This window comes from Harmonia axyridis, chromosome 1, assembly GCF_914767665.1.
Source record: "Harmonia axyridis chromosome 1, icHarAxyr1.1, whole genome shotgun sequence".
NCBI lineage: Eukaryota > Metazoa > Arthropoda > Insecta > Coleoptera > Coccinellidae > Harmonia > Harmonia axyridis.
In genome coordinates, this window is record NC_059501.1 from 53,346,918 (window position 1) to 53,369,539 (window position 22,622).

General features: G+C 34.0%; 1 protein-coding gene and 1 long non-coding RNA gene across 2 annotated transcripts; both read right to left on the reverse strand.

Moving 5' to 3' along the window:
• Window positions 1-18,766: 18,766 nt before the first annotated feature.
• LOC123671730 lies at window positions 18,767-19,455 on the reverse strand. Its single transcript, XR_006746166.1, has 4 exons — window positions 19,335-19,455; window positions 19,130-19,186; window positions 19,016-19,068; window positions 18,767-18,928 (listed from the first exon to the last, which is right to left on the reverse strand). It is a non-coding gene; the product is annotated as an uncharacterized LOC123671730 (long non-coding RNA).
• A 67-nt stretch (window positions 19,456-19,522) lies between these two features.
• Window positions 19,523-21,331, reverse strand: LOC123671890 (tigger transposable element-derived protein 6-like). The gene is made up of 3 exons (XM_045605799.1): window positions 21,238-21,331; window positions 19,967-21,096; window positions 19,523-19,552 (listed from the first exon to the last, which is right to left on the reverse strand). Exons 1-3 carry the CDS (start codon window positions 21,329-21,331, stop codon window positions 19,523-19,525), a joined length of 1,254 nt encoding a protein of 417 aa, XP_045461755.1.
• Between the last annotated feature and the right edge of the window lie 1,291 nt (window positions 21,332-22,622).

Genomic DNA, 22,622 nt, shown 5'->3' on the forward strand with positions numbered 1-22,622 from the left:
AAACGAGAAATTTCTCTCATTTTTCTAGAAACAACGTTTATGAAATGTTTTTCCCTGTGACAATGTAGATATCTAGCACCATATGCACATATGAGTGGATGCTTTTTGGCAACTATCGAAATCTCATCCGCTCTCATCCTAGGAAAGACGGAATTTTTTAAATGTGGATCTATTCTTGAATTACACAATAAAATATTCTGAAGCTCCGCGTGATGATTTTCTGTGTTCAATTTGCGGCACTTTTTTTTATGCCTCCATAAAAATTTCGCAGAAAAAAAACCAAGACAGTAGTCGCATGCTAACATGTTTGTTCTTACGCGCAAGCTCTTCACAGGCTTTTGAACAGTACTACTATTTAAAAAATTTCCCTTTTTCCTCAAGAGGTCTAAAAGCTGCCTTCTAGATTTAGAACCAGGAGGCTGTGACATAATGTTCTGAACATCTATCTCCAATGTATGGTTCCGTGTGACATGTCTGGCGAAATTCAGAACTGAAGCCTCGCAATAATAACAGAAGTCGGCCTTTTTATTCCCCTTTCGAACTTCACCGTTATCTTTATACTTTCCGCAATCAGTTGTGTGGTTTACTGTTGAAGATGAGGGCTCAGGAGACTTAGAAGCGAGTATTTCATTCTGAAAATAAAAGTTCTTTGTATAATGTATTTTGCAATATGAAAATGGGACTGACAATAGGATTTTTACTTTTACATCGTGAATCAAGCAGGGTGGCATTTTGTGTCCGTGAAGTTAGCACCCACTTTTTCGAAAATGAAGAATTTTTTTTTTGCGTTCGTTAGTAACTCGTTAGTAACTATTTGTAACACAAAAATTTTCGTTTGTACCTCAACGATACTGGTAGAAAACATCGCATTCCGCAAGGGTGCCAACTTCACGGGCACCCACTCTTTGATTTTTCTCGGAAAAAAATATTCAGTTAGGAAGTCCATCGTTAGTAACTATTTGTAACACAAAAATTTTCGTTTGTAACCTAACCTATAATGGAAAAATTACACCCCCAAAATGCGAAGTTGGCACCCACTTTTTCGAAAATGATGATTTTTACTTTTGCATTCGTTAGTAACTCGTTAGTAACTATTTGTAACACAAAAATTTTCGTTTGTACCTCAAGAAAACTGGTAGAAAAAAATTGTTATCCACAAGAGTTTCAACTTCACGGACACCCACTTTTAGATTTTTCTCGGAAAAAAATATTCAGTTAAGAAGTCCATCGTTAGTAACTATTTATAACATAAAAATTTTCGTTTGTAACCTAACCTATGATGGAAAAATGTCACCCCCAAAATGCGAAGTTAGCACCCACTTTTTCGAAAATGATGAATTTTTTTTTTTGCATTCGTTAGTAACTCGTTAGTAACTATTTGTAACACAAAAATTTTCGTTTGTAACCTAACCTATGAGAGAATCGCTCCAAGAGAGGTGCACTTTTGAGTTTCCGATATTGTATACTGAATAATGAAATAGATGAATTTCCCTATACGTGATAAATCTGTCACTGTTTTTTGTGAGGTAGATTTCATTAATGCAGTAGTCTCAAATGTATTATAAAATTATTTATTGAAATGAACTTCAACATAGTTAATTCAAAATTTCATTTAAATACTATACAGTAGTAAGTGGATGTTAAGCTCTAATGTTTTTTCTACAATCTTTACTTTTTTGGCCATATCATCGTACAATTCTAGAGCTTCATCATTTCTTCGACAGATGGAAATGTAGTGTCCTAGACTTTGTCTGGTAAGAGACTTCTGGTAAGCAACCAAACCTCTTAATATCAACTGTTGTCCACCGCATTTCAAAGTCACAGGGAGTTTTTCAATATTAATATTTTCAGCTTCACTAGTGTCTATAAACAAATGAGTGCTGAATATAGTTTCCACTATCACCTTATTTGAACACATCTGGCATTTGAACTGTCCTTGCAGCGATCTCAGAAACGTAGACTCAAGTTTTCATTGCTATAATCCGTGATTTGAATGGTTTTGTAAATCCTTGAAATCCTCTTTTCGTAAGAGCACTTCATGCATTTATGTATTTCTGTAAGACTATTCAATCCCTGTCCAGTTTTCTGAAGAGCAGATATTACATTATCTTGACAGTCTACTCTTAAAATTTTACTATTGATCGCTAGTTTTTGTTGTTTGTAGATTTCATTAAGAAAAACAGCTCTTTCTTTACGAAACTGACTGCCTGCCCCTTTGGTAGCTACTGTACTGAGTAGGTTGAATATTTTCACATCTTCCTTATTCTCATTGATTTTTTGTTGAAAACCAATACTATCACAATAAGCTGATAAAATACATTGCAAAATTGTATCAAATGGACAAGTATTTCCTAGAAGAATGGAGACCCCATCAGATACTTTTGTTGTTGTCGTCTTATTGACAATATTCCCGTTTTTTATAAGTGGAAGCTCCATCCTTCTATGGTCTTCGAGAACTAAAATTTCTGGACAAGGCGCAGCGTAAAATGATGATCTTGTTTTTTTCTTTTTTGGGTTCCCTAGTCCTTTCCAGTTTTCTACGATAAGAGCTTCTTCTACGTCTTCCTCATCTATCTCAGCACCTTGGCATGAATCAGCAGATAATGCATAACTATCATCCTCATTAGGAGGGCTTTCAGCAGTAATACTTACAATATTAGTCTCGTATACATTTTTCTCAGCATCAGTGTTTTTGTTGTACAATTCAGCAGTTTGGGTATCGGAGTGTTCAGCAGATGGTCTTTCAGATCTCTCATTTGCCAATACTATCATAGACTCAATTTCTTTTATATGTCTGAGAACAAATTTATCCGCATTCAACGGTAAACAACCGTGAAAGGTTCGATTTTTCAGGTCATTAAAATAACTTTCTACTGGCGCTGAACTAGCAGTAGCTTCACATACGCCGAAATGATGGGTTAATATGGCTGACCACAAGGTATATGTCTTTAGGAGCTTTCTGAAAGAATTAGAGAATTCTAAAGAGTAATGGAAATTCTCCCGAACACTTGAAGACTCAGGCTCAATAACATTATCGATGAAAGACTCTTTTGCTCCATTGAAGATGTCCCGAATCCATGTTTCGACAAGTTTACAGTCCGTATTATTGGTCTCACAATCATTTGATTCTATTTTTTCTTCTTCATATGCAAGGTCTACATTTATATCTGCTATTAGATTTTTAAGATAAATTTTGGCAATTTCGCTCTTCAATGGAGAGTTATTTGAGTCGGAACCCTCGTAAAAACTATTTGATACAATGAAAATATTCGAAATAATCCTATTTGCATCACTGAAATTGCGGCATTTAACCAGTCGAGCCACAAGTTTCAAATAGAAGCGTTTGAACTGAGGAGGTTTATTCTTAAAACAGTCCCATCTACTGACGAACTTCATCAAGTGAGCATAATCGACGCGTATATAAGTTCCTAGCTCTGGTTTTTGGTGAGACAGTTGTGAAATTGTAATAATTTGGAAAGATTTGTTGATATAGTCAGAAAGACTAGCCTCTTTGGCAATACTTCTAGCGATTGCACCTAATAAGGCCAAAGAATGATCAGATATCACACAGAATGGAGTTATACACTCCGTCATCCATTCTGTCAACCAGTAGCTAATATGGTTAGTATTGTGGCACTCAGATAGCATCTGGCAAACAGGAATTTGTCCACCTTCCGTTCCCATGTGTAAAACACACTGATATAGAATAGTTATTTATAATACAAGTGCAGAAGGCATTAATATTCTTCCACGAGTTCAAAATTCAAAAACGAGCCACGAAGTGGCGAGTTTTGGAATGAACGAGTGGTAGAATGAGCCTTCTGTACGAGTATTATACATTATTTTCTCTAATTCATTGCATTTTCATTGAAATTAATGAAATATTTCCATAAATATAATTTAGTGATTTTTGCATTGAAAAATGTTGGTTGGCAGAACTAATTTCTTTTAAGGCAATTTGATGAATTGACAGATAAAGCCGTAGCGGAAAGTTCGGAGTGCCAACATAGAATAATAAAATATAACCATGAAAACTGTGCGTTTCTGATATATTCTCGCACGATTTTGTTCTACAAGATGTGGAAGAATGAACGGAATAACCACAGAATTAGAGAAATAAATTTCTCTAATTCTGTGGTTATTCCGTTCATTCTTCCACATCTTGTAGAACAAAATCGTGCGAGAATATATCAGAAACGCACAGTTTTCATGGTTATATTTTATTATTCTATTCTATGTTGGCACTCCGAACTTTCCGCTACGGCTTTATCTGTCAATTCATCAATTTGCCTTAAAGAAATCAGTTCTGCCAACCAACATTTTTCAATGCAAAAATCACTAAATTATATTTATGGAAATATTTCATTAATTTCAATGAAAATGCAATGAATCAGAGAAAATAATGTATAATACTCGTACAGAAGGCTCATTCTACCACTCGTTCATTCCAAAACTCGCCACTTCGTGGCTCGTTTTTGAATTTTGAACTCGTGGAAGAATTGCAATGCCTTCTGCACTTGTATTATAAATAACTATACCCGATGTTTGTCCGTGAGGCTTTGGAATCTTTTTCACCAATGAACCGGTAGCGTCTATATAAACTGTACTTCTTTTTTTTACATAATTATTGAAGGTGATTGTTTGAGAAGGTGTCCAATACATGACGAAAAAATCATCCAAACCTATCTTACGAATTGCTGAATTTAATGTGTTTTCATATTTCAAATATTGAAAAGATTCAGGAATACTTACAGCTTCTCGAAAAATATTAGAGAACTCATTTTTTTTCTTGAACTGTTCTCTAGTCTTCCGCAAGACATTTAAGGAGTATAATGTTCTATTCCGCTTAGCATTTCCATTGATAGCTTGTTCCCTTCTCCAATTTATCGCGAATTTTCCTTCGCTCAAAGTTTTACCGATTTCATTTCTTCTAGTGCCCTTCAATGATCTTTTCATTTGATAGTTATGTTGGATGAGTTTTACATTACTCATTTCATAAAAAAATTTCAGTTCTTGTTCATTGGTTTTATTTGAGGGATCGACACACCAACCCTTAAATGAACCTTTACACTCCGCACAATAAGCTTCGAATTTAAAAAAAATATTCTCGCTACCAATTTTGTGTTTTTTGAACATCCATATACATTCAGTGTCCAGGTTTTTGGTTATCAGTTCAAAAAATATGTCAGTCCATACAGGTCTGAGAGACAATCGGATCTCATCAAAACATTGTTGCCATAAATTGGCAGGTACTGAAAAATAATTTTCAGATAGGTACTCATCTTCTACGAGAACATTGTCGTGTTCAAGAGATTTCCGATCTTCAGATTCAACAACTTGTTCCTTAATTTCTATGAGATCTCGGCAATTGTATCTATTACATTTGACAACAGTATAGATTGCTCTAGGGGAAATTTTATCGCCACTCAATTTACTCAAACGTTTCCAAATATTTGCTGTCGTTTTACCTAGAGACTGTTGAATTTCTGTCTTATGTTCTTGCAAAATTTTGAGTAATTCTTCAGGATCAATTGCAGCACTTCGTGGCATCTAAAATTGAATTCGAATCCAGTAAGATCGAATAAAGCTAATAATACTAACTTACCTTCGGTTTTGATGAACGAATAGTAATATTAACTCGGTGAAAGATGTTATTTTCGCTTCGGCACTATTTGTTATGTATATTTTCAGGTTATGTTTACGCAGTTAGAAAACTATCAGCTGTTCCTCTTGTGTTCTCATCTCTCATGTGTTCCCATCTCATTTCTTCTAATACTCGATGCCATAAAGCAGGGCCTGCGTAGTGCTTGTTAAGAGTTCATTTACCAATTGTGATATAGACAGATCAACTGCGCATGACAAAATGGCTTCTGAATTTGAAGTACGCCCGTCTCGTAAAAGTTCGGACAGCTTAATTTATCAACGATTTATCATGCGCATTGGAAAAGCCTTCAGTTCAATGAGAAACTTTGAAATATGGAACGTATTATATGAGTTTTGAATCTGATGAAAATAAAGGGGAATTAATACTAGACATGTAATGAGATTCATGAAAAACATTAAGAATTCTGGATTCTGTTACAGACGATTCTTTTTTGTGTCACAAATAGTTAATAATGAGTTACTAACGAATCCAAAAAAATATTTCTTTATTTTCGAAAATGTGGGTGCTAACTTCGCATTTTGGGGGTGTCATTATTCTATCATAGGTTAGGTTACAAACGAAAATTTTGGTGTTACAAACATGTACTAACGATTTACTAACGAATGCGAAAAAAAATTTCTTCATTTTCGAAAATGTGGGTGCTAACTTCGCATTTTGAGGGTGTCATTTTTCCATCATAGGTTAGGTTACAAACGAAAATTTTGGTGTTACAAATAGTTAATAACGAGTTACTAACGAATGCAAAAATAAAAATTATCATTTTCGAAAAAGTGGGTGCCAACTTCGCATTTTGGGGGTGTCATTTTTCCTTTATAGGTTAGGTTAAAAACGAAAATTTTTGTGTTACAAATAGTTACTAACGATTGACTTCTTAACTGAATATTTTTTTCCGAGAAAAATCTAAGAGTGGGTGTCCGTGAAGTTGGAACTCTTGTGGATAACAATTTTTTTCTATTAGTTTTCTTGAGGTACAAACGAAAATTTTGGTGTTACAAATAGTTACTAACGAATTACTAACGAATGCAAAAAAAAATTCATCATTTCCGAAAAAATGGGTGCTAACTTCGCATTTTGGGGGTGTCATTTTTTCACCATAGGTTAGGTTACAAACGAAAATTTTTATGTTACAAATAGTTACTAACGAGTTACTAACGAATGCAAAAAAAAATTCATCATTTTCGAAAAAGTGGGTGCTAACTTCGCATTTTGGGGGTGTCATTTTTCCATCATAGGTTAGGTTACAAACGAAAATTTTTGTGTTATAAATAGTTACTAACGATGGACTTCTTAACTGAATATTTTTTTCCGAGAAAAATCTAAAAGTGGGTGTCCGTGAAGTTGGAACTCTTGTGGATAACAATTTTTTTCTACCAGTTTTCTTGAGGTACAAACGGAAATTTTGGTGTTACAAATAGTTACTAACGAGTTACTAACGAATGCAAAAAAAAATTCATCATTTTCGATAAAGTGGGTGCTAACTTCGCATTTTGAGGGTGTCATTTTTTCACCATAGGTTAGGTTACAAATGAAAATTTTTGTGTTACAAATAGTTACTAACGAATTACTAACGAATGCAAAAAAAAAAATTCATCATTTTCGAAAAAGTGGGTGCTAACTTCGCATTTTGGGGGTGACATTTTTCCATCATAGGTTAGGTTACAAACGAAAATTTTTATGTTATAAATAGTTACTAACGATGGACTTCTTAACTGAATATTTTTTTCCGAGAAAAATCTAAAAGTGGGTGTCCGTGAAGTTGAAACTCTTGTGGATAACAATTTTTTTCTACCAGTTTTCTTGAGGTACAAACGAAAATTTTTGTGTTACAAATAGTTACTAACGAGTTACTAACGAATGCAAAAGTAAAAATCATCATTTTCGAAAAAGTGGGTGCCAACTTCGCATTTTGGGGGTGTAATTTTTCCATTATAGGTTAGGTTACAAACGAAAATTTTTGTGTTACAAATAGTTACTAACGATGGACTTCCTAACTGAATATTTTTTTCCGAGAAAAATCAAAGAGTGGGTGCCCGTGAAGTTGGCACCCTTGCGGAATGCGATGTTTTCTACCAGTATCGTTGAGGTACAAACGAAAATTTTTGTGTTACAAATAGTTACTAACGAGTTACTAACGAACGCAAAAAAAAAATTCTTCATTTTCGTAAAAGTGGGTGCTAACTTCACGGACACTGGCATTTTTCCGTTGAATTGAATTCTCGAATATTCATCCGAAACTGGCACCGAGGCATAAGCCTCACTGACGCCAGTTATGATTCTGCATTCTTTCGTCCGTATGGAAGTACTATAATTTGCAGAATGAAATTTTCAGAGGTTTCAAAGCTTTAATAGGAAGGTCAAATTTGTGAGTGGGCACAAGCATACCTCTTTCTCTGGACAAAAACATTCATTCGCAAAATTTCGAAAGATAGGATCGGATCGAATAGAAAACTACAAGGAAGTATCTAAAATAATTATGTATACTGTTGAAAACTATCGACGTCGAAAGATAAGCACGAACTTATATGAAATCTGATGAGTACTTTTAAAAAAAAAATGTTTCAAAAAAAATTGCGAAAATAATCGAAAAATATTTTTTTTTAAATTCACCAGAAATACGATCTTATTGAAAAAATCCAAGAAGTCAAGCGTCAGTATTCCTCATTCACGTACCAAGCTAGAATGCGATCGCACAATTAGTTCCTGAGATATTGATTACATAACCTCAAAAATTCGAATGACTATAATTCCGAAACCGCTAAATCGATTTGGCTAAATAACGAATTTAGCCGCGGCATTCTGACACGGAACCTACCCTGAAAATTTCAGATTGATTTCTATTCGCGTTTTCCCGTAATCATGCCTACGGTGAGCCGGCTGGCCGAACAGAATTGATTTTGACAACCGATTCTTCATCATTGAGTCCAAACTAGTCGTTTTAGACCATTTTCGCGAAGAAATTCGAAGAAGACAGACATTGTGACGGAACAATAGCACGCTGTTCCCCTAGAACATGCGCGCTTAAATATCGACGTGCATTTGGATTTCTTATCGTTACTAAATTTAAAATAAAATATTTTCGAAAAGTTTTCCGATTTTTTTTGAATGTTTTTTTTTAAATCTGTCCATCATATTTCGATGGAAATCTGCACAGACCTTGAGGTTAGAATCATTCAATAATATGTAAAATTTTATTTTGATCCGATTTCAATTTTCGGATAAATTTGAAAGAAATATGTCACCTTTCGTGATTTTTGTCTCTGTGTTGTTTGTTCGTTAGGGAATTACTTGAAACATTCAGATATAATCATGAAGAAACTCTGTCATTAGTTGCAGAATACCAACGCGCAATAGGTTGCAAAATTTATTGGTTTGGTTTCGATATTAAATTTGAAAAAAGTCGGAAATTCTCCTGTTATTAATATTATTAAAATTTTTCGGAAAGTATTCATCAATTATGTCCGTTGCCATAATAATAAATTTTCAGGGTAGGTTTCACATTAAAATGCGGAGGCTAAGTTTTTTAATTGACCAAATCGATCGACTGTTTTCGGAGTTATGGTAATTTGAATTTTTGAGGTTATGTATAAACAAAAAAAATAAAACAGATGTCACCAATGTCTCAGGAACTTATTATGCGATCACAATCAAAGTTTGCACGTAGGTGTATGGTATTGACGCGCAACTTTTGAAGAAATTTCTTCGAGATGGCGTTCTTAGTTAACCAAAAAAAAATATTTTCGGAATGTTTTTCGAAAGAGTATTTTTTTTCGGAAGTACGCATCAGATTCCAATTAGTGATTTTTTATGCTGATTATATACAAAAGCGAACGAAATTTCAATTTCATTCGTTTTCAAGTTTCGGAGATATAGGGAAAAGAATATGTCGAAATTCGTGATATTTTTTCTTCGTGCCGTTATTATATCCGAAATAGCTAAAGAAATATGCATCCGATAATGATGAAACTTGGTAGTCAAATGGGATTTACTAACGCGCATTTGCTCGCAAAAATTTGTTGATATCGTTCCGGTAGTACATTTTCAAAAAAAAACATTCTTTGAAAATTTTCCTATTTTTTGTTGAATAACATTTTTTTTCAAGAATCTATTCTTCAGATTCCAATAAAATTTCGCACCAGTCTTAGGGTTGGTATTCTCTAACAGCGTGCGAAATTTCAGTTGGATACGACATCAAGTTCCGGAGATTTACGCCAAAAATAAGTCGAATTTCGTGTTTTCTTCTCGGTTTCGTTGATATTTCCGGAATATATCAATCTGATCATAACGAAACTTGATGACTAGTCAGAAAATGCTAATACACAATTTCGTGATGATCGTGTCATCGGAAAAGTTGCCAAGGAATTGGAAAATGCGCGCAAAAGTACTGACTTCACGTCAATGCTTTTTTGGATTTTTTTTCTTGGTATCGTTGTTATTTCCGGAGTAATTCAAAAATAACGATCCGATTATGATGAAACTTGGTTACTAGTTTGAACTGCTAAAATTTGGTGCAAATTTTCGTGATCATCGTGTGATTGGAACAATCGCCCACGAGTTTGTACATGCGCGCAAAAGCTCCTGAGTTTACGTCAGTGCTTTTTCAGAAATTTTTGTAGTTAAATGATCACTCTGCTTTATTTATGGAGTTATAAAATTTCCTGCAATATTTCCGAAAAAAAGTTCTCCGACATGGAAATTTGCCATAGAGACTTCATCCCAAATTATCAATCCAACGTTTTTCCAAGCGATGCCTTCCTCAGATTGAACCGTAATTGAAGAACGCGACTGAGCATCAATGTTCAATGGTAATCTGAAAGCCGAATGGACAGTTCGACCATTTTTCAATAACAGAGCTGCTATTCCGGTATAGGCGACTGCCATTGGAGATTGTTGTCTGCTATTTAGGAAATTTATTATAACATTATATAGGAATGTCTTACCCGTACCTCCACTCCCTTGTAAATAAAAATATCTGTTCTCAATTTCGTGGAATAGAACTGCAGCCACAATTTGATTAAAAACGCGACGCTGATCGGGGTTCAAGCTATCTAGATGCTCATTTTCCATATGAATAGTTGGGATAGGTTCGCTGATATCATCGAAATTTTCATCTTTATCAAGTTCATCTAGTGATATCGAAAAATTAAAATCTTTCAAAGTTTTACCTAAATTTTTCATGGTTTTTTTCAATTCTTCGTAAGGCTCGATTTTCGGCTATTTGTGACGACTGTCCCAATCTAAGGAAATCCTCTGACATATATTTTTTGAATGTTGCCCATAAGGCTAATGGGTTACCTACTTCGCAAAAGCATAACAAATATGCAAACAATTTACGCATGCTGTTTGGCATATCTACCAAAGCAGCATGTTGAAGGGTTTCTTTCCATTCATCATCGGTAGAAACCAGGAACCTTGCGCGAGCAGCTTCTTGAAACGTATCGTAAAGAATTCCGTTGAAAGAACGTAAATATTCAAATGACGTTGGCCCAGGAACATGTAATAACAAAATGCGTAGGTGAAACTGTTCAACGTATTTTGGACTAATTGTATACATTCTCGCGATAACTTTTACATAGCGTTTTCGTTTTGTCCAGCGATGTGTAGAATAATTGAAGATATAATGCAGTGGAATTTGGGGGTAAGTGTATTTTCTCGCATTGGGATCTATAGCATTCAATTTAAAAAATGATTCCAACATTGATAGTTTTTCTTCACTTTTTTGTATAGCGTTTTCCTCTTCGCCTTGTTCAAAATATATCAAACGCTGTCCAGGAAGATGAATGGGCAATCTACAAATCGTATGACTCTTACCGTGAATTCCAAATTTAAATATCCTCCATGCTGCTTCCCCAGAAGACAAATATCTTGAATGAATGAATTCGCCTACCTCGTCCAGAACAATTTCGTTTTGCAATCGAACAATTGCGGAATCCGGACCCTTGTTGATATATTCGAACATATATTTGACAGATGTAACACTCGAACATATTTCTACATTAATATGGCAATCGCATTTTAAACATAGGAATGGATTGTACGGAACAACATCCCTATTATCCACTCTGTGCACAAGTCCATGTCTCGTAACCTCCGCAAATCTTCCGTCGTTTCTTCGTCGATATATAGGTCTTGTTCGGTCAATTTGTGTTTTCTCAACAAACTGTTTCGGATATCCTTTCGAACACTTTCCGTTTTCCATGCAAGGTGATGCCGGATCGCGATCACCACACGGACCATGAATCATAGAGGCAGTGATAATTGGAAATAATCTTGAGCCATTTTCTGGTAATTCGGCGGAGATGAATCGATCTACGTCTTCAGGTTCCCTAAGTTTATGTTCATCAGATAATGTGAAAACACAATGCATATGAGGCAAACCTCTTTTTTGGAATTCTATAACATAAACGAACGCTAGTATTTCACCAAAAATTTGTTTTTTCACAATATTATCAAGGAAAGCCTTACTTTTTTCTTCGAATACGCGACTTATTAAATCCGGCCTGTCTTGCGAATTCAAATGCTTACCTCCTAAATTATCTTTGATCTCTTTCCATTTGGGGTTACATGTAAATGTGATGAAGAGAGAAGGTCTTCCGTATTTTGCTACAATGGCCATCGAGTCTTGATAATTTTGTTGCATAAATCTTGGTCCTGCTGTGAATGTACTTGGTAGTATTATAACCCGGCCAACTTTTCCTTCATTTTCTGTGGCTGCTTTTTTAGCAATATAATCTTGTATGCCCACGTAACTTTCAACTCTCAAAGCTTTTTGATTGTATTTGAAAAAATCCAATCGATCTCCTTCTACTTGACAATATCCATCAAGGATCAATTGCTGGAACAATTTACCACTCTTTGTGATATGATTCAATTTTTCTTTTCTCTCCATAAGACGATAACATTCGAACTCTCGTCTGCTAACAGTTTTTCTTATGTTACCGGCTCTTGCTATATTTATCGACCATCCTAATTCTCCTCGTGGAAATAATATGGGATAGCAGAGAGAATTTGCAATTGGCGATAGCCTTGGAATCTCTCTTGATCCTGTTTCCTTGCAAATTACTCTTATTTGTCCTGGTGGCGGTACTTCTCCATCTACACTTGAAAATATCGCCCCAACCTCATTTGCATTGGCGGGTGCTGCGTATATTTTTCTATTGGTTCCTGGTGTTATATGGAAGTATAGACCGAGATTGGTTATATTTTCCTTTTTTTCTTGTTCAATTACTTGGCCCAGTGTTCTATATATTCGGGCATATGGGTGTGTAGTTCTCAGAAGAGCATCTATTTCAATCAGTAATGGCCGGTTACATTTATCACCCACCAGGTTATTAGCACGTCTTTCGTCAGCTTCTCCTGCATCTAAGAAATATAGAGAGCCGAAGTGAGCATTAGAATTATTCACATTGTAGATGGCATGATGAATTTGTCCCGAAATGACTATAACAGGTGCTTCTTTTCCAATATCTGTTCTTAATTGAGCACTTGTTGATGCCATAGCCAAAAGAGTGTTATATCTTCTTATGTTCCTCAGGAATGATGCTGAATTGGGATGTCTATCAGTGAGCAGTTTTTCGAGCAACTCTGGATATGTAGGTGGAGGAGGCAATTTGATCTGTCCTCTGCTACAGCACATTTTATTCTCTGTATGGAAGAACAATGCTTCACAATGTATACATTCAGAAGCAATTTCACCTAGATAATGTAAATCTGGCTCGGGTTGTCCAATTGCAGCTGCTCGTTCATTTCTTCTTCCTCTTCTTACAACATCTTTAGCTTTTGGTATTTTGTCTTTTATTTGGTTATTTCTCATATTAGTTTGCACCAATGTTGTTTCGTTGTCGTCAATATCTATTATCATATTTCGATCATCATTTATTTGGTTATTTCTCATATTAGATTGAATCATTGGTGTTTCGTTGTCGTCAATATCCATTATCATATCTCGATCATCATTCAATGCTACGTTCTCTTCAATTATTTTTAATTTTTCATAGCCGTTTACACTGGATACATCATGAATGTTTCGGTGTTCCATTACAATTGGGAATAGATTGTATGGTGTTCTTTCGTTATGAAAGCTCTTCAGATATTTCTCTAAATCATTGATAGAATTAAATCTCATCAAGCATGCTGCTCCGTCTTCATTTGTGCGTAGGCCCCTCTCATCTCTAGCGTGGGAGTCAAAGACAAAATAGAATGAATTGACTTTGAACAGTGCGACCGATAATCCAGCCGCCGTAAATACAATAGATTCGAATGTACCGAAAAGTTGAAATAAGCCATCTAATAGAGAAACGTAGAATCCATCAATATCACCTACCCCAACCATACCATAAACAACCGAAGTTTCATCTAGTTGTAAAGATATAACATGATCGTCAATAATGAAATTTGGAAAAACTTGGACTACGAAAAGATCATCTTTGAAATTCAAACGATCATCTGCCTGAATTGACTTAGTATATAAATTGTCTCCAAAATCTAAAATGTTATTGATTTCATCCTGGCTCCAAAGCGTTGAAGCACTTCGGATTCGATTATAGGTTAATGCAACTATAGCATTAGCCGTACATTGGTGATTATTTGACAATTCAGAATACCTTACATGTCTCTGATGACGTGACCCTCTACTAATGACAAATGGCTGAACTGGAAGAGTCATCGACACCACTGGAGATTGGCATTCTTCAATAAGAGTTTTAGTTTTTTTCCCTTACCTGAAAGAGATTACCTCCAATTAATATAATTTCCCCATATATAATTCCCATATTTCATAAACCAAATGAATCCAAAAAGGAGGGAGTAATTATTATTATTCTGCGTTACTTAGTTCATTCTGTGAAACTGTTTAGATACTCAGAGAAAGTTGTTTCGAGTTCAAAAATTGGTTCTGCTTAGGTTTTATTATTTTATTCCTATACTACCTTAGATAAAATAGGTAGGTACTTTGAATTTTTTACCCAACAATAATGAGTGGTTTAAGCAAGGGCGTAGCTGACGGGTAGATGCTGGGGGTAATTACTCCCGCAAGACCCAAAATAAAAAATTTCAGAATTCTCGCCACGACGAAGAACGAAAATTTTTCCATAAAAATGACATGGCAGTAAAAATCGGACCCTTTTACGTTAACCGATAATTGATGTGTACCTTACCTACGATTTTTTTTCGAATACCCCTACCCTCACAAGAAAAGAAACTATCTCTACGCCCTTGGGTTCAAGTGATCTAATGAAAAACTGGGAATATTTTCGTTCAGTGCTATTGAGAAATAATTCTACTCACCGTGTGACGATCCTTTTGTATTTTTAGTTTTTTTCCATGTAATTTTCTTCCTAGCCATATTTCTAAATTTCCTGAAAAAGTTTTTCATATTGGAATTAGAAGAATATCCATCATAATTTCTAAATAAATCTCAGGGTCTTTTGTTTCAGCACAATATAGGTATAATTACTTACTGATGGATTATGTAGAATAAAAACTTTCCAAAATGACTCCTAAACGACAATATTGAAAAACTATATGGCAATTCCTGAAACGAAGAATTTATACACAAAATTGTGTATAAATATAATTATTAGTTGGTATAGAATTGAAAAATTCTGATTTTTATATCATATGCGATATTATAGCAGTTAGAATTCGAGAAAGTAACAGCAATAATTTATCTCAAGAAACAATCTCATGAGTACGCACAAAAATATTTAAACAATTGAAAGCGCTCTTTAGTCATCACGTGATAAAAAGTTCAATTCTTATTGGCGGAAAAGTTAGAGTCCAATATTAGTCAAAACAAAGCTTGTTTATTTTCACACAATTGGGTAGTTGAATCAAAATAGAATGATATTTTATCAATATAAACCATTTAAAATTCAATATAAGAAAAAATCAATTATTATATCTCACTTCCAGAAAAAACATTCAGCAGAATAGTAATTATAGAATCAATCTTTGAGTATAGAATAATATTTTATATTCTATCGAATCAATGTTTACATCGATCATGTGATATAAATGTTATTGGATAATTTTTTGGCGCGTTGAATAATGAATATTTTCATTTCCGGTCTACATTTCGAATTTTAGAATTCTATATCATGAGCTATAGTCATTGTAATACACATTAAACCTATCTTTAATGTGATAAGATACTTTATATAGATATTTGAAATAGATTTGAATTACTAAAAATAATATAATGAACTTTTCATTATTGAAAATCATTACATAAGTTCAATTCTATTGGGATAGCCTATTGCTCGATACAGTACTTCTATTACTTTGTTGTATATAATAACTCAATCATACTGAAATCTTCAGTTCGTAGATTATAAAAAATATTTGGGATTCTTTGAATGAGAGATATTTTATGTATTATGATTTGGAAGCATTTATTCACTTTTCTGCCTTTCAATGAAATGAAAGATAAAAAAAAAGGGAAAGAAAAAGTTAATCAACGATTATTCCATTTCAATTACATTAACAGATTTGGGTCATTTTAAAATTTGGATTGCTAAATATTAACTTTTCATTATTGAAAATTATTTCACAATTCTCAATTTAATGCAGATAGCCTATAACAACTCAATATTACTGAAATCTCCAGTTCGTGAATCATGAAAAATGACAAACACCTGTTCTTGTTAGATTGTATATTTATTTCAATTGAGAGAAACAGCATATGAAATCAAAATAAAAATTGTACATAATAATAACCACATTATACAGGGTGTAACTAAATAAGTGTAAAACATTTAGGGAGGTAATTCCTCATCGAAAAAAAGATAGGATCTTTTATATCGGGTGTCCCAAGGTGAGTGGCCTATTAGATTATTATGGAAACTATTGATGGTAAAGATTTCAAATTTTGTGGATAGATATTTGGCCATGTAAGGTACATTTTTGAAATAATTTCACATTTCCAGTGTTGCCGGATGTACGACAATTTGGCAACAACTTTGTTATTTTAAATGGGACATCCGGTATTTATATTTTTTTTATGGTACTCCATAAAATATTAAATCTATTCACTATTACTTTTCCATCCCTATCTTCAACGGTTTTTGAGTTATTAATTATTTTTCGAAATTTTAGATCAAATTGGCGTATTATGAAAATGACTCTAGTTCGCTCAATATTTGAGATTTAAGTCAGAAATTTTGCAAGTCGTTAGATATTGATCTGATCTGTGTCACTGCTTTTGAATTATGGTTGTCAATAATACAGGACGGACCAAAAAAAATCATCATTTTCCAAGTTACAAAATTGTAAAAAAGTCTATTTTTTCAAATTAGACACCTAGTATATTTTTCAATTTTTGGAATCAGTACAACACACTCTACAATTTTTCTATTCACGTCCCTATACCTATCTCAACTGGATTCAGAGTTATATGCGTTTATTAGATTTCACATTGATTCAATAAGTTAATTTCTTTTGTATTGTTATTTTCTTTATGTCGTTCATAGATGGATAAATCAATGAATCAGTTCAATCCATAAGTGTCGAAATAAACAATTATTGCCTAACAGGTGTTTTGTTCCGAGGTTTTTCTATAAATAATGGCTCAAGAAAGATATACACATATAACGCATATAACTCGGACTCCAGTTGAAATAGGTATAGGGACGTGAATAGAAAAATTGTAGAGTGTGTTGTACTGATTCCAAAAATTGAAAAATATACTAGGTGTCTAATTTGAAAAAATAGACTTTTTTACAATTTTGTAACTTGGCAAATGATGATTTTTTTTGGTCCGTCCTGTATTATTGACAACCATAATTCAAAAGCAGTGACACAGATCAGATCAATATCTAGCGACTTGCAAAATTTCTGACTTAAATCTCAAATATTGAGCGAAGTAGAGTCATTTTTGTAATACGCCAATTTGATCTAAAATTTCGAAGAATAATTAATAACTCAAAAACCGTTAAAGATAGGGATGGAAAAGTAGGAGTGAATAGATTTAATATTTTATGGAGTATCATAAAAAAAATAGAAATACCTGATGTCCCATTTAAAATAACAAAGTTGTTGCCAAATTGTCGTACATCCGGCAACACTGCAAATGTGAAATTATTTCAAAAATGTACCTTACATGGCCAAATATCTATCCACAAAATTTGAAATCTTTATCATCAATAGTTTCCATAATAATCTAATAGGCCACTCACCTTGGGACACCCGATATAAAGAAACTTCATTGAAACATCCCTTGTTAAGATACAGCCCCTTAAAGGGGGTACATAAAATTTGTATAAAAATTTTTTTCACAAAAAAAGTTACAATATTGAAATTAACTTGACGTTTTCTACTACCAAAAAGACACTTAGCCAGTAATTTATTTGGTTTACCCCATGGTTGTTAAGGGTGGAAAACGCTAATAGCGACCTAATAGATAGATTGGTTTCGTATTTTCGCAGTTAGATGACGATGTATCTCTTTGTTTAGAATGAAACAGGCTATCGGAAATAAATTTTTAAATGGTAAGCGAATAATAAGATAAAAAGTTACATTGGAAATAAATTTTAGGGGTTGCGTTTTTCACCCCTCACAACCATGGGGTAAACCAAATAAATAACTGGCTAAGTGTCTTTTTGGAAGTAGAAAACGTCATGTCAATTTCAATGTTGTAACTCTTTTAGTGCTTGTGAAAAAAATTGTTATACAAATTTTATGTACCCCGTTTAAAGGGCTGTATCTTAACAAGAGATGCTCCAATGAAATTTCTTTATATGAAAGACCCTATCTTTTTTTCGATGAGGAATCACCTCCTTAAATGTTTTACACTTATTTAGTTACACCCTGTATAGTTTTTAATATTGCTACAGTCTCTTATACTTTTGTGTGAAGAAGACATGGCCGTCAAAGGTGTGATTCAACAGCTTTTCTGGAATAACATAGTCTGAAACACAATAAGAATTTTTGTCACTCTCTCCGATGAATGAAGATTTGTGTCTAAACATTCATGTATTTAGATTTGCATTGTTTTGGTAAGGGATAGTACATTGTTTCAATATAGTATACAATACATAAAACATAATTTGTTCAAAATTTGGTAAATTTCAGAATATTTCAATTATCGTATGATATACCCCCATTTTTCGATTCATCTAGGTTTCTAAGAATTCAATAGGATTATAGGAACCAATATATTCCGATTATTTTTCAATCATTTAGCCTATAACACTCTATTTTGATAAATGATTCATAGTTTCAAGGTTTCTCCCAACATCTCAACATGAAAGTCACTCTCTTCATTTCTTCCTGAAAGAAATTGTCATTATTGATTAAGAATTAGTTTATTATGGTGATTATTTTGAATATAAAGCTATTTCAGATATGTTTACATACCTAGTACATTTCGTTTCCTGTTCAATTTGGAGACAATTTGTAATCATTCAATCCTGCAATAAAAACCTTAGTGAATGTAATTTTATATCGATATTCATCGAAATTTATAGTTACATATTAGATATTTCCGCATTAGATAGGTTCTGATCTGGACAAAAGTCACTACTTTTCCTGGAAAAATAAATTATCCTGCCATGCAGAATTCCTTTGAAGATTATACAGAGAACGTTGAAATTTGAAAATCTAATATTTTTAGGTTATAACCTATAACCATGAAAGTAAGTTTTGGAAATGTCAACAAAATTGAAAGAAGTTTCACCTATTTCAGAAAATGTCGTTATTATGGGATATATACGGTTATTTCTCTTTTATTGGAATGATGAAATTATGTTCATTCAGCATCTTTTTCTTATATTTCCAGTGATTATTTTGAATATATACAGTCGAACCTGGATAAGGGAGAGTTCAAGGGACCGCAAGGTTTGTTTCGCTTATGGAGGTTTCTCACTAACCCGAGTTTCTAGCTAATGAAGGTTTCTAAGTTACCATTATCACTCATAGAGGTTGAATAAAAAAATGTAAAACATGTATGTATGTACATATGTGTAATGTATTTCATTCTACTTACAAATAGGAAAAAAATCTCACACATTTATTCAAAGAAATCTTTAATTTTCTTCTTACAAATACATAGTAAATAATGAATCTTACACATCTTTTGAAAAAAAATCTGTTGTTTTTTCTTACAAATAAAAAATAATGAACCTCGCACATCTATTTAAAAAAATCTGTTATTTTCTTCTGTTTTTCCGTATTCAAATTGTGAACATGCTTTTCTAATTCGTAAATATTATCGAATATTGTTTTATCAACAACCGCAGAGTATTCAAAAAATTTGTGTATATTCTCCAGTGCAATTAAAATTTCTTGCTTCTTTGGAATGTTTTTTACTTCTGTATCCAAAGTCTGCAATTGGTCGGCTTCATCTTCACTGTCATTTCCGTCAGTACACGTTGTAGCGAAATTGTGCACGATATCGTCATCGGTAAATTCTCCAGCGGTAGCCAGGAGGTCGTCAACTTGTACAAAGTCTTCAAAGGTTGGCGTTAACACATCACCAGTATATTCGTGACACACAAGCTTGGCCCAATCCTCATTGCTAGGTCCAGCTTCAACTTCATTATCCTCAGGTATAAATTCCTGTTTATCTGTGCTGATACAAAATCCAGCCTTCTTGAAACAGTTCTTGACAGTAACGTCACTTACTTTGTACCATGCTTTCCTTGCAAATTTCATGGCTAGGAGTACGTCAATATCATGGTTATTGCTTGCTTCGAGACACGTAAGGGTGTGTTGAACAACTTCTCTGCGGTAAAAGCGTTTGAATGTGTGAATGATACCTTGATCTAAAGGTTGAAGTTGACTGGTGGTGTTGGCAGGCAAAAACATGACTTTTACGTTTTCGAATGTTGGTAAGTCATTGTGGGCAGCACAGTTGTCAATGAAAAGCAGGATTTTTTTGTTTTTCATCATCATTTTCTTGTCGACGTTTTTCAACCAATCCTTGAATAATATCTTGGTCATCCAAGCTTTTGTGTTACTTGCATAATCAACAGGTAAAGTCTTGACACCTTTGAAACATCTAGGTCGTTTTGATTTCCCTATCATTAAAAGAGGTAGCTTATCAGTACCGGTCATGTTAACGCATTGAAGAATAGTAAGACGTTCCTTACTTTGTTTACCTCCATGACATTTTTCGCCCTTAAATGTGAATGTTTTATCAGGAAGACACTTGAAGAATAGAGCTGTCTCATCCGCATTGTAAATGTCGTTTGGATCATACCCCTTCAAGAGACTTGGCAGTTCTTCAGTCCATCGGTTACACACGCTTTGGTCTACAGATCTACTTTCTCCAGCGGCTTTTTTGAAAGCTATATCATGACGTCTTTTAAAACCTTCTAACCAGCCATTACTAGCCGAAAAGTTCTGATATCCCAATCTTGTGGCAAAGTCTTTAGATTTTTGTTTCAACAGGGGTCCATCTATGGGGATGTTCTTGTTAAGGGTTTGTTTGATCCATTCTAAAAGGCAGTTTTCAAAGTCGGGGAACTCGGAATGTCGACTCCTCTTAATATTTCCGTGTCATTCAGAGCACTGAGACTTTATAGAGTCTCTTGACTTGATAATTTTATAATAGGTTGATTCTGGTAGACCAAACTCACTCTGAATTTCATTACGCGATTTTCCACACTCAAACGCATTCACGATCTTAAGTTTTTCACTCAGAGATAAAACTCGGATTTTTCTTTTAGACATTGCGCTAGACTTAAGCTTTCTTAGCACTTGATGTCAACTGGGGTAAGGTAGTTACATCGATTTTATTAAAAGTGAGGGCCAGATTTCCACAAAGACAATGTTAGGTAATTCCCCGAAAACATGTGTTTATGTTTTCGGGGAACTACCTCCATGCCAGACTCTCGCTTATAGAGTTATAGACAAATAGCAGTCTTAGTTATAGAGGTTCGAACACAAATATATCTGGCGGTTCACGACTTTCTCTTATAGAGGCTTCTATTTCTCACACATAGAGGTTTTAGGGGCTAAAAATGACGGGACCAGGCAATTCCACTCACTTAAAGAGTTTTCTCGCTTACCCAGTTGTCACTTACACAGGTTTGACTGTATACAAATCTAGAAATGTCCCAAAAAGTAGCACCTTCCCTTTTCTGTTCAAGTTGATAATTTGGAATGAAATTCCTGCAATAAAAACGTAACTAAATGCATATTTATATCAATACTTATAGAAATTTATACTTACATGTTAAATATTTGCTCATTAGATGGATTGTGATCGGGACAATAGTATGAAAGGCATCATTTCATTTCCCATTTAATTTCAAAATATGATTAATTGTAGAATGTCCTAAAATGAGATGAATGATAATATTGACCGTTGCATCGTTAATTTAATCAATGCAATGATCTAATTATGGAAAGAAATCACGGCATGAATAAATTTTGACATTTGTCGTCTTCTGTCCAAGTATTGACTTATTGCAGCTTCTAAAATTCGAAAAGCATCCATCGGGGCATATTTAGTATCGATATTTCAGTCAAATATGGAATTTCTGTAATTGAATCGATATAATTAACTGAATTGATCATTATTTCTGGTTCGATCGACAATTAGAAATATTCTAGAAACGTCAATTGCCGCGGACGTTGCTAGGCCCGTTGCTACCCAAGGACATCGTAGTATTTTCCTATTGGTCGTTCACGTCGACGTGAATCTGGAAATTCGTCGGGAAATTTCCCAAACTTTATCCGTTCATTCCCAGGTAATCCCGAAAAATCGGGAAACGGGAATATCCGCGGGAGTTAATTCGACATTTTCTCTTTCTTCCCGTACTTTTAGTTTTTCTCGTATCTCTCCCAGAGCCGAGAACACTCGACCGCAAAATCGGTCCAAAATCGTTCGATTTTCGGTGGGAGGAGCGCTTACGAGTTTAATATAGTATAGACTAGTACGCCCATAGATCTACCTTGTAGGTAGATCAATATATCCTGTAGATCTACCTAATAGGTAAATCAATGTTGTCCATAGATC